This window comes from Lonchura striata, chromosome 34, assembly GCF_046129695.1.
Source record: "Lonchura striata isolate bLonStr1 chromosome 34, bLonStr1.mat, whole genome shotgun sequence".
NCBI lineage: Eukaryota > Metazoa > Chordata > Aves > Passeriformes > Estrildidae > Lonchura > Lonchura striata.
Window position 1 is genome coordinate 3704105 of NC_134636.1, and position 12151 is coordinate 3716255.

Sequence of the window (12151 nt, forward strand, 5' to 3'; positions counted from 1 at the left end):
TCTTGGGGAGAGAGGTTTATTGGGGATCCAGGAATGCCCAAGCCTCGTGCTCTCAGGCGTAGCACGTGGCCGGGCTTAGGAGGACGGGGGAGGGGAGAGAGAAACGGAGGGTTTAGGAGAGGGGAAGCCCCAGGAGGGGAAGAGGGGAGAAAGTCCAAGAGAGGGAGGAAGTCCAAGAGAGGGAGGAAGTCCAAAAGCAGGGGAGAAAGTCCAACAGACCGCATGGCCCCTCGGAGCCCCCTTATCAGGGGCTCCCAGGTGGGCTGGGACAAGGCATGGGCCAATGGGGTTACAGACTCTGATGTTTTAGGGGCAGGTACAGAGGTGCGGGATGAGCCACAATCTTTTGGGGGGTGGGATGGAACAGTCCATTTCACTCCAGGATTCATCCAAGGGCAGAAGTGACATTCGGCTAGCTAAGAAAACAATCATATCTATCTATCCTCTGCAACAATGGAGGAAAGAAATTAGGGAAGCTGAAGCTCAGTTTGAACTTAAAATGGCAACTTCAGTAAAGGCTAATAAAAATGTTTTTACAAATATATTAATGGTAAAAGGAAGGGTAAGGTCAACCTTTGTTCTTTATTAGATGTGGAAGGGAATTTAATAACTGCAGATGGAGAGAAGGCAGAGGTGCTTAACGCCATCTTTGCCTCAGTCTTTAGTGAGAAGACAATTTGCCTTCAGGACAACTGTCCTCCTGGGCTGGTAGATGGTGTCAGGGAGCAGAGTGGGCCACTGTTATCCAGGGGGAGGCAGTCAGAGAACTGCTGAGCTGCTTGGATGTTCATAAATCCATGGGACCAGATGGGATCCACCCCAGGGCGATGAGGGAGTTGGCAGATGAACTTGCCAAGCTGCTCTCCATCATTTTCCAGCAGTCCTGGCTCACTGGGGAGGTTCCAGATGACTGGAAGCTGCCCAATGTGACGCCCATTCACAGCAAGGGTGGGAAGGAGGATCCTGGTAATTACAGGCCAGTCATCCTGACCTCAGTTCCCAGTAAGGTCATGGAGCAGTTTACACTGATTGTCACCACACAGCACTAACAGGATGGCCAGGGTGTCAGACCCAGGCAGCAGGGGTTTAGGAGGGGTAGGTCGTGTTTGACCAACCTGGTCTCCTTTCATGACCAGGTGACCCTCCTGGTGGATGCGGGACAGGCTGTGGATGTGTCTATTTGGACTCCAGCAAGGCCTTTGGCACTGTCTCCCACAGCACACTCCTGGAAAAGCTGCAGCCCACGGCTGGGACAGGAGCACTCTGTGCTGGGCTCAGAACTGGCTGCATGGCCGGCCCAGAGAGTGGTGGTGAGCGGTGCTGCATCCAGCTGGGGACAGTCACCAGTGGTGTCCCTCAGGGCTCTGTGCTGGGCCAGCTCTGTTCAATGTTTTTATTGACGACATGGATGAGGGGATTGAGCCTTTCCTTAGTAAATCTGCAGATGACACTAAGCTGGGAGCGTGTGTCCATCTGTTGGAAGGTAGGAGGGCTCTGCAGGAAGGCCTGGAAGGGTTGGAGGGATGGGCAGAGTCCAATAAGATGAAGCTTAGTAAATCCAAGTGCCCATCCCTGCATTTTGACCACAAACACCCCCTGCAACATTACAGGCTGGGGATGGTGTGGCTGGTCAGTGCCCAGGCAGAAAGGGACCTGGGGGCACTGGTCTAAAGCCGGTTGAACATGAGCCAGCAGTGTGCCCTGGTGGCCCAGAAGGCCAATGGCTCCTGGCCTGGATCAGGAATGGTGTGGCCAGCAGGAGCAGGGCAGTGATTCTTCCCCTGTACTTGGCACTGGTTGGGCAGCACCTCAAGTGTTGTGTCCAGTTCTGGGCCACCCAGTTTGGGAAGGTCATGGAGGACCTGGAGCGTGTCCAGAGAAGGGCAGCAAGGCTGGTGAGATGCTTGGAACACAAGTCCTGTGAGGAACAACAACTGAGGGAGCTGGGGTTGTTTAGCCCAGAGAAGAGGAGGCTCAGAGGTGACCTTATCACCCTCTACACTCCCTGAAAGGTGGTTGCAGTCAGGTGGGGGTTGGTCTCTTTCTCCTCACAGCAGCTGTCAGAACCAGAGGACACAGTCTTATGCTGCACCAAGGGAAATTTCGATTGGATATTAGGAAAAATGTTTTTTATGGAAAGGGTGATAAAGTACTGGAATTGTCTGTCCAGGGAGGTGGTGGAGTCAGCATCCTTGGATATGTTTAAAAAAAGACTGGATGTGGCACTCAGTGCCATGGTTCAGCTGAGGTGGTGTTAGGGCATGGGTTGGACTTGATGACCTTAAAGGTCTCTTCCAACCCAGTAATTCTGGTTTCTGTGATTATGTGACATCACAGACCAGGGCTGTGACATCACAGGATGCCTATATGACATCACAGAGCAAGCTGTGAGGTCATAGAGTGTGCTGTGACATTATAGGGTGGCTGTGTTACATCACTGAAGGTGTTGTGACATGACAGGATGGGTCTGTGAGGCCACAGAGGTGCTGTGTGACATGATAAGTGGGTTTTGCCATCACAGAGCAGGCTGTGACATCACAGAGGAGGTATGACATCACAGAAGAGGTTGTGATGTCACAAAGCTGTCTATGACATTTCAGGCTGGCTGTGTGTCATCACAGAATGGGCTGTGAGGCTACATAGAAGACTCTGCCATCATAGATAAGGGCTCTGTGACATCACAGGGCAGCTGTGTGATATCACAGAGAAGGCTGAGACAATAGAGAGTGGGTTGTGCCATCACAGAGCTGACTGTGAAATCACAGAGCAGGCTGTGACATTAAAGGGAGACTGTGACATCACAGGCTGGGCTGTGACGCCACAGGGCAGATTTTGTGACATCACAGAGCAGACTGGGACCTCAAAGAGCAGGCTGTGACATCACAGAGCAGCTGTATGAAATCCCAGGTGGCCTGTTACATCTCAGAGTGGGCTGTGTGACATCACCGGGGCTGTCTGATGTCCATGGGGAGGTCACTCTGCTTCAGTTTCCCCTCCCAGTTTCCCCCAGAGAAGTCCAACACTGCTCATGCACAGGGGGGTCCCCTGTTCCCCCGGGTCCCCCCGCCCCCGTCGCCGCAGCCTCCCCCAGAGGATGTTCCATGAGATCGACCCCAGAGCCCGACACAGGGACGGGGGCTGGGGCTGTGGGGGGTGGGACGGGGGGACAGGGACCCCCTGGCAGTGTCCCTGAGTCCCCCAGGGCCAGAGCCTGGGCCAGGGCTGCTTCACCCTGTTACCAACAAGGGCTTGAGAGCACTGAAAAGTCCCCGGCAAGAGAGCAACAAAAACCAGATTTAATATTAAGCGACAGCACCACAAAGTTCCTTGGCAAGAGTCACTCTGCTCCTGACTGGACACTTCACACTTCAGACACAACTAGGAAACAAATCAACCACAAATCCAAATAAAATCCAGGCAATCATACCAGAAATTATCAGAGAACTGTCCCTATGTGTGGCAGAGGAACACACAGGACAGTCAGGGCAAGGATAAAAGGAATATGGCCCAAAAGCTGAACAGAGCTCAAATTTAACAAGACTTAAAAGCCAGGGAGCCTCAGGAAAACGGGAAGCTGGACAAGACGAACACAGATCTGAACCAATGTGGTTAATCAAACGTTCTCCCTTTATTCAAGATAAGATGGTAGTTTATATAAGCTTCTACATAGTTTACAGTTACAAAGACACTCTGACTGGCACACTAATATTGTTTACCTTCTCCTTAAGGTGGTCAAAATTTTCACACTGCAGCTCTACTCTAATTCATGCTTGGATAGCTCATTACTTTGTAGTTACCTTAACATAATTTCTATCTGCGCCCCGACTGAATTCTCACTTCATCAAAGGCTTCGAGGCCCCATCAAGGCCGCTTATCAGGCCTAGTCTGACTGGGTAGCTCAAACCTCATTCCAAACATAAATCATGACCTCTGTCTCTCAGAAATTCTGCAACAGGACTTAACTAATATCTTAACCTTAACTTCTACCTTCAACTTCAAAATTTAGCAAAAGAACAGAGATTAACAGCATTTAACCTAATTTACAACCTATGACTTTTCAATTTAACATAGGAATATCATTTAACAGTATTTAGCTCAGCTTATAACTTATAGCAAAAGAACAACTCTTAGCAGCATTTAACTTAGCTTAGGCTGCATCACTTGACCTCACTTACAGGCCTGACAGGCTCAGCTATCCAGGGCACTCAGAGCCCTCAGAGAGCAGCATTTCTGCCACATTCCCCAGCACAGGCACTCCTGTGTGCACACAGACACAGAGAGTCAGTGCAAGGCACCTGTGAGAAATTCCCCTGAGGGCAGGGAAATGCTCCCTGAGGATGCTTTGGCATCTCCCCAGCAGGGAAGGGTTGAGCCTGGAGGAGTGGGGGGATCGGCCCAGGCTCCCTCGTTGTTTTGGGATCCCCAAATTCAGCAAACGGGAGAGTTCCCGGCTCGGAGAGGCCCCACTCAGAGGGAGTCGCTGGCCCAGGAGAGCTCCAAGGGCTCCTTTTGGAGCGCTCTTTGTAGGGCCCCAAGAGAGGGGCTGCAGTCCCAGCCATGTTTCATCCTGGCCGCACTTGGCATCAGCAGCTTTCTTTGGCAGGGTGAGAACAGGGATGTTGTGCCACTGAGGGGACACAAACAGTTCCCAGGGCTGCTCCTAAAGTAACCAGGAGCTGGCTGGGCAGCAGCAGTGCCTGGAGCAGACAGTGTTTGTGAGGAGCTCTAGAGGAGCTGAGCCCAGGGGCTGCTGGCCAAGACCGAGGCCCAGCGAGGATTTCTCAGCTGGCAGGGCGGCCTGAGAAGGGGAGGAGGGAATGCACCAGCACAGGAACCATGGAACCAAGGGAACATTGTGATATTGTGGGGCCTGTGAGACCAAGGCACCATTGTGACACTGTGGGGCACCATGGAACAATGGACATCATTGTGACACTTGGGGGACACATTGGATCATGGAGACCATTGGGATACTATGATGCCCAATGGAATCAGCAAAGCATTGTGACACTGTGAGGCCTCATGGAACCAGTGAGACCATTGTGACCCTGGGGTCCCCACAGAACCAAGAGGACCATTGTGACACTGTGGGGGCCTTGTGTCATCAGTGGTCCATTGTGACACTGTGGAGCCAAAGGAGACCATTGTGACACTGCAAACCCCCATGGTCCAAAGGTCCATTGTGACATTGTGGGCTTCATGGAACAGAGGACTCATGTGTCATTGTGGGGCCTGGGGAACCATGGAAACCATTGGGACACTCCATGACCTCATGGAATCGTTGGAACCATTGTGAAACTAGGAGGTTTCATGGAACCCAGGGGCTATTGTGACACTGTGGGACCCAATTGAACCAAGGGTCCATTGTGATACTGTAGGTCTTCTTGTAATCAAAGAGCAATTCTGACACTGTGGGGCCCCATGCAACCAAAGGAACACAGAACAGGTCTGGCTGGTTTGGCCTCCCGTGGACTGCCTGACTGGTCCAGCTGATCTTGGCATGTTAAAGGTCTTTTCTCTGCTACTGGGGCTCACTGGGACAGGAAACACTGGGGGTCCCTGCTTTCCTTCCAATGGAAAAGAACTGTCCTTCTCCTCCAAGTGCCCATGGCCAGAATTGGGATTTTACGTCCAAATGTCCTTTTATCCAGGATTGTTCCCATAGGAATATTGCCAGGAGAAGTCTGAATGGCAGTGGTTTCATGAGGGACAACTCTCATCTGTCCCCAAAACACTGGGGAAGGCTCCATGCTTTCCTTCCTATAGGAAAGAACTGTCCTGCTTCTCCAGGTGCCCATGACCAAAATTGTGATTCTGTCTCCAAAATTCCCTATATCCAGAGGCTTCCTGCAGACAAAATCTGCCATTCCTGACATGTCTGGCTGACCTTGGCTTTGTGAGGCTCTCATCTGCCTTCCAAACACTGGGGCTCTGTGCTTTCCTTCCTATGGAACAGAACTCTCCTTCTTATCCAGGTGCCCATGTCCAGAATTGGGATTTCACCTCCAACATTGCCTGGTGTGAAAGACTGGAGGAGATTGTTGGCTGGAAACGTTTCATGTGTGGGGGAGGAAGGGGCAGGTCCAGCCTTGCCCTGCCCTGGAACCCCAGCACTGCCCTGGCCTGGAACCCCAATCCCCCCAGAGCCTCTATCCCTGCCCAGCAGTGTCTGCCAGTCCCTGGCACAGCACAGGCAATGCTCCACAGCCACCTCTGGAGCTCCCAGCCCAGCTCCTGAGAGACCAAATGACCCCAAGTCCTCCCTGGGGCTGGGGCAGCAGAACTCAGAGGCACCAGCAGCTCCAGCTGGGAAATGGAGTGTGGGATGGGGCTGTGAAAGCCCTGCCTGGGCTGTGCCAAGCAGGACACACAAACCCTGACCCTCATCCCCCAAACAGCTCTCTCAAGGAGACATTTAAAAGGAATTACAATTATTTGTGTACTCTGAGTTAGATTCACTGGAGAAATAGTGCCCCACAGCTCATTAACATTCAGAATACTTGAACAAGTCAAGCCTCTGGGAATAATTTGATTTAAGTTTTCAAATCTTTTGTGATTAATTAGGCAGGCTTTAGTAGTGTATTCAAAGTGAATGCTTTATTTTTACAAAGACACAGAAAAGATTTGTCAGGTCCTGTTTCATTTTTTTACTCCACATAAATGAATATGTGCAATCTCCACTTGACACTGAATCCAAGTACCTCCTCATGCAGTTGGAATAGATATGAAAATCAAGACCCTTGATGGCTGACAATCCATCAGACTCTGTCCCTACCCCCACCCCACCATTTCCCCCATCCAAGCCCTGGCCCTCAGAGCAGCCTTGTGCAAATCTGAGCTCCCTCCAGCCCAGGCTGCACCTGCAGGTTTCAGCTCCTTGGCTCCAACCCCCACCTGCTTTCCTTGGAGTAAGAGCTGCCTGAGACACAGAGGGATGTTCGTTTCTTGTCAGCCAACAAAGCCAAGGGAAGGCACAGCTCCATCAAATGCAGAAGTCATTCCTCTGCTGGCTATTAAATCCACTTTGCACAGTAGCCAGTCTCAGAGCAATGGAAAACACTTTCTGTACCCAGCAAAGATCCCATGGTCCCACCAAACCCTTCCTGACCCGATTCTGCCCAGATTTGCCCTTTGCACACACGAGTCATGTGCTTAAGTCAGGAGCTTCCTCCATGCCCAGAGGGAGGAAAAGAGAGAAAGTGGATGAAGAGCTCTCCTGTGCAGAGCCAAGGTCCAAGCGCCCCTGCAGTGGGAGCCACAACTCATCAGGTTTGTGTCCTTTGGGCTCAGGGACGGTGACACTCAGAGGCACAGAAAGGTTTCTTGCCAACAAACAGGAGTTGAACATTTGAACAATTTAATAACCATCACAGACTTTCCTTTTTCTTGGAACTGTTTAAACCTGCTCTGGACTGAAAACCCAGAAAAACACTGGCAGCTCACACCTGTGGCCCACTGAGGTCTGGGACCCTGCATTCCAGTGCCAGAGGGACTGAGAAGAGACCGAGTGAGCCAACTACAACCCACAAAAAGGACTTTCTGAATTGCCACCTCTTCAGAACTCTGAGGGGGTTTATTTCATATTATTCATGCTTGTGAACACTTTACTTGTTAAATAAACTGGTTTTTCCACTTTTCTCCAGGGAAGTCTTCTCCTGAAATAGTAGGGAGAGGGGCTGCTTGAACTTGATTTGTAGATGGACTCCTTTTGGAGGTTTCCTCACAAAATTTGCCCTAAACCAGGACAAACAGTCACAATTGTGCCACTTCACCAGTGGCACAACTCCCCAGCCCCCCAGGAAAAGAAAGGACATGTAATGTTCTCCAAACATTTGGCCTGCTTTGCTGCAAAAGTCATGCTGCACACACAGTGCAGTGTGGAAAGCCAAGAGAAGCTGCAGCAGGTGGCAAATCTAATCTTGGGACAGAAGCTCGACCTTGTTCTCCATGAGAGGTTCTTGTCAAGAGCAGACAGGAGAAGATTCCTGGAGAAGTGGAACAGCTTTGCAGAAGTGCAATGAAAATGAAAGAAAGTATCTAAGATGTTTTCCTCTTTATTTCTATGCTCCCCTTTTCCATGTTGCACGACTTCTCCATGCCATGAATTCCAAATGGATCTCACCTCTAAGATGGGTCACTTAGCAAGTTATAAACACTGTAAAATACCATGAGCTACACGCAGTTTTCCTTCCCCTGTTTTTACTGGAAAGCAACGCTGGAGACATAAGTGCAGTGCTTGGGTCAGGTAGGAATCCTACAGCACGGGAATGTGCCCCAAGGGTGTTTGAGCCTCAGGAAGGACAATGCACGGCAGCGACACAGCAGAGGGGATTCCTCTGCCAGTGTGCAGGAGTCAGGACTCTGGATCTGGGCTCCACACTGCAAAGTTCCCGTGTCTGGACAGACGAAGGGGCTGTCCCCGGGGCGCGCGGGGCTCGGCCGTGGGGCTCGTGGGGCGAGCGGGGAACGGACACGCGGACAAACGGCCTCGGTGCTTCAGTTGCAGAGGCAGCAGCGGCGGCGGCGGCAGCAGCGGCGGCAGCAGCGGCAGCAAAAGCAGTTTTTCTCTTCTTTCTCTTTCTCTTCTCTCTCCCGCTGTCGGACACCTTCCCCTCGGTGTCCTTCCCCGGTGTCCCTCTCCTCTCCCCGCCTCCTTCTCCCCATGCCGGGCCGGGCCATGCCCCCGGCCCGCCCCCGGCCCCGGGCGGGGCTGCCCCGTCCCCGGCCCCGCCCGCCCCGCCGCGGTCTCGCCTCCGCCCGGCTCTGGCCGTGCTGGCGGTGGCGCTGCCGGGCGGGCATCAGTGCCTGGGGCTGGGCCGGCATCGCCGCCCTTTGGCTCCGCCTGGCCCGAGCCCGGCCCCGGCCCCGCCGCAGGGTCCGGCCCCGGCGCCGGCGCCTCCCGGGCCCCGCGGAGGACACACGCGGCACGGCCGCTCCCGCCGCCCCCGCTGCGGCTTCCCCGGCCCGAGCTCCGCCGCTCGGCAGCGCGGCCGCCGGCCCCGAGCCTCCCGTGTCCCGTTGCCGAGACCGAAGGCCTGGGGATGGCCGGCCCGAGGCGCTCGGGGGGCGCTCGGGGGCCGCTCCTGGCCCCGGGCCGAGCGCTGACAGCCGCGTCCCGCCCGCAGGGAAGGCGCAGGAGGCCCTGCAGGAGCGGTACCGAGTGGGTTCGCTGCTGGGGCGCGGCGGCTTCGGCAGAGTGTTCGCAGCCACGCGGCTCTCGGACGGCGCCCCGGTGAGCGGCGGGGCCGGCGGCGGGCATGGAGGAGGAGGAGGAGGAGGAGGAGGAAGAAGGAGGAGGAGGAGGAGGAGGAAGGAGGGAGAGGAGGAGGAGGATGGAGAAGGAAGAGAAGGAGGAGGAGGATGGAGGAGGAAGACAAGGAGGAGGAGGAAGGAGGAGGCGGAGGAGAAGGAAGCAGGAGGATGGGGCTCGGCAGGGCGGGCGGCGAGCTCAGCCCGCTGCTGCCTTTGGCTTGCAGGTGGCCATCAAAAGGGTGCCACGGAACCGCGTCCGGCGCTGGGGCGAGCTGGTGAGTGAGCGGGGCCAGCGGGAAGAGCCGGGCCGTGCCGGGCGGGGATGAGGCGAGCCCCGGCATGGGGGAAGCCACCAGGACGCCTCGATGGGGAGCGGGCGTGGGGCCAGCGCAGGGCGCAGAGCATCCCGGGCTGGCTGAGGGGTTCCCCTGCCCTGGCACGACATCAGTCCCACTGGTGGCACCGTGGTCCTCCCGCAGCCCGACGGCACCAGCGCACCCCTGGAGATCGTCCTGCTGGACAAGGTGTCCACCGGCTTCCCTGGTGTGGTCCAGCTGCTGGAGTGGTTTGAGCTCCCCAACAGCATCGTGATGGTGCTGGAGCGGCCGGAGCGGTCTCAGGACCTCCTGCATTTCATTCGGGCACGGAGGTTCCTGTGTGAAGAGGTGGCACGGGAGCTGTTCCGCCAGGTGCTGGAGGCCGTACGGCACTGCACCAGCCGCGGGGTCCTGCACCGTGATATAAAACCAGAGAACATCCTGGTTGACCTGGCCACTGGCCAGGCAAAATTGATCGACTTTGGCTGTGGCACCTACCTGCAGGACACAGCCTACACTGACTTTGCAGGTGAGCCCGGGCAGGGGTGTGCTCCTGGTCCCACCATCTCATGGCCCAACATCTCACAGGCCAAGCTGTGTGTGGCAGTGGGGATTATCCCTTTTGCTGCCAGTCAGGGTACTGAGTCTTTACCTGAGCTGCTTTTGAGTGGGGCTGGGTGGGGAGGCATCTTCCAGCCCTGCTGGCAGCCTTTGCCCACCACTCTGCCTGGGGCTGGGGTTGTAGCAGCAGCAGCCAGCCTGACAAAAGCACCCATGGGTGGGGGTAGCAGAGGAGGGGGCCAGGACCAGTGCACCAGCCAGTTTGGTGTGCAGGCGAGAGGAAGGGCTTGGACTGCTCCACTCACCTTGTTTTCATAATATTTTATGAAAACATAAAATATTGGCTTCATAATATTTTTGGGGCACGGCAGGCAGGGAGGATAAGGACCTGTTTTTTCCCCCAGCCCTGAATGGGTTTTTTCTTTACATGTCATGGTCAGGCCTTGCTGGGGCTTCTGCTGCCCTCTTCCAACACCAGTGGCTTCTTGTCCAGCCCTGAGTTTGTACACAATCCCAGGTGCTGGCGAGAGTGCAGCAGTCACTCCGTGTGTCACTGGGGCAGCCCCTGCATGCCCAGGGATGCTGGGGCCAGGCTCTGGAAGCAGCAGCATCCCCCTGATGAACTCCATCTGTATTCCACAGGAACACTGTCATACAGCCCCCCGGAATGGACCCGCTTGGGCTGGTACCATGGCGAGGCAGCAACGATCTGGTCCCTGGGCATCCTGCTGCACCAGATGGTCTGCGGGCAGCACCCTTTCAGGAGGGGCAGGAAGATCAGCTGGGACCATCAGCTCTCGCTGCCACAGCGGCTCTCTCCAGGTGGATCCTCATCTCTGGCCACGGGGGAATACCAGTGCTGGGAGACAGCAGCGGGCTCGTGAGCATCTCGCTCTGGCAGCTGCTGAGGAGGTGGCACATGTCCTGCTCTCCTGCTCTCCTCCACAACAGGGAATTGATGGGAAAGTTTAGGCCCAGCTGGGAGCACAAAAGCAGCATGGCCTGGGCATGGGAAGAGTGGGGCAAAGCAGACAGGAGCCTTCTCTAGCTGACTGGTGGTTTTGGTTTCTGGTTTCTCTGCCCAGAGTGCCAAGATCTTATCAGGTGGTGTTTATCCATGCACTTCTTGGACAGACCTTCCTTAGAAGACCTGTTCTGTGAACCATGGATACAGGATATTCACCTGCCATAGAAGAAGGGAGAGAGCCTCATGCACACTTTGCTGCAGGGCCCTGGTAAGTTACAGCTCCACACATGCCCTGGCAATCAGAAGCAAGGAAACCCAGACTTTTTTCCTTGCCTATATCAATGCACTGGGGTTGTTTGGTGGGAACATGCAGCCCTTGTGCTGGAGCTGAGCTGCTCTGCCCAGCACTGGTGGCTGCCATCCAAGGTGGTTTTGCTTGTCCCAGTTGCCTGACAGCTGGGGCCCTGGGCAGAGCCCTGACAGCCTGGTCTGACCCCCAGGGAAGGAGAAGGAGCCCCTGGAGAAGCTGTACCAGGTGGGGCTGCTGGAGACAGCGAGGACGACATCAAGGATGATAACCTCTTCCTCAATTTGGACACTGGCAGCTGAAGATGATGGACTTCTGGCACCTTCTCCAAAGCCAGGCTCCACAGCGAATTTGCAGATGAGTCCACAGCCGGGGAAATGCTCCCAGATTTGGGCATTGCTCAGACTGGCTGGGAACAAAAGGTTCTCCTTGTTCTGGGGCAGATGCAACTTCAGTCGGCTGCCCAGCTGCTTTTTGGCAGGGCTGGGGGCATGGGTTGGGGTGGATACAAAATGGGAGTTTGCTCCTGGCCCTGCTAACAGCCCCCACCACCCAGCATGGCCTGGGCTGAGGCTGGGGCTGGGGCAGCCAGCCCAACACAAACAAACCCCCATGGTGGGAGCAGAGGTGGGACTCCAGAACCTGTGCAGGGGCTGCTTTGCTTTGCAGGCAAGGAATGGCTTGGCCTGCTTCACTGCCCTTGTTTGCTTTGTGATCACTGTTATTTTGGGGGGTAGTTCAGGAGGG

At 55.0% G+C, this 12151-nt stretch overlaps 1 protein-coding gene across 1 annotated transcript; it reads left to right on the forward strand.

Moving 5' to 3' along the window:
* Positions 1 to 1404: 1404 nt before the first annotated feature.
* On the forward strand, positions 1405 to 11322 carry LOC144247824 (serine/threonine-protein kinase pim-1-like). Its single transcript, XM_077789481.1, has 8 exons — positions 1405 to 1483; positions 5976 to 6060; positions 6763 to 6866; positions 9126 to 9232; positions 9477 to 9527; positions 9732 to 10098; positions 10773 to 10952; positions 11216 to 11322. Exons 1-8 carry the CDS (start codon positions 1405 to 1407, stop codon positions 11320 to 11322), a joined length of 1080 nt encoding a protein of 359 aa, XP_077645607.1.
* Positions 11323 to 12151: the final 829 nt, after the last annotated feature.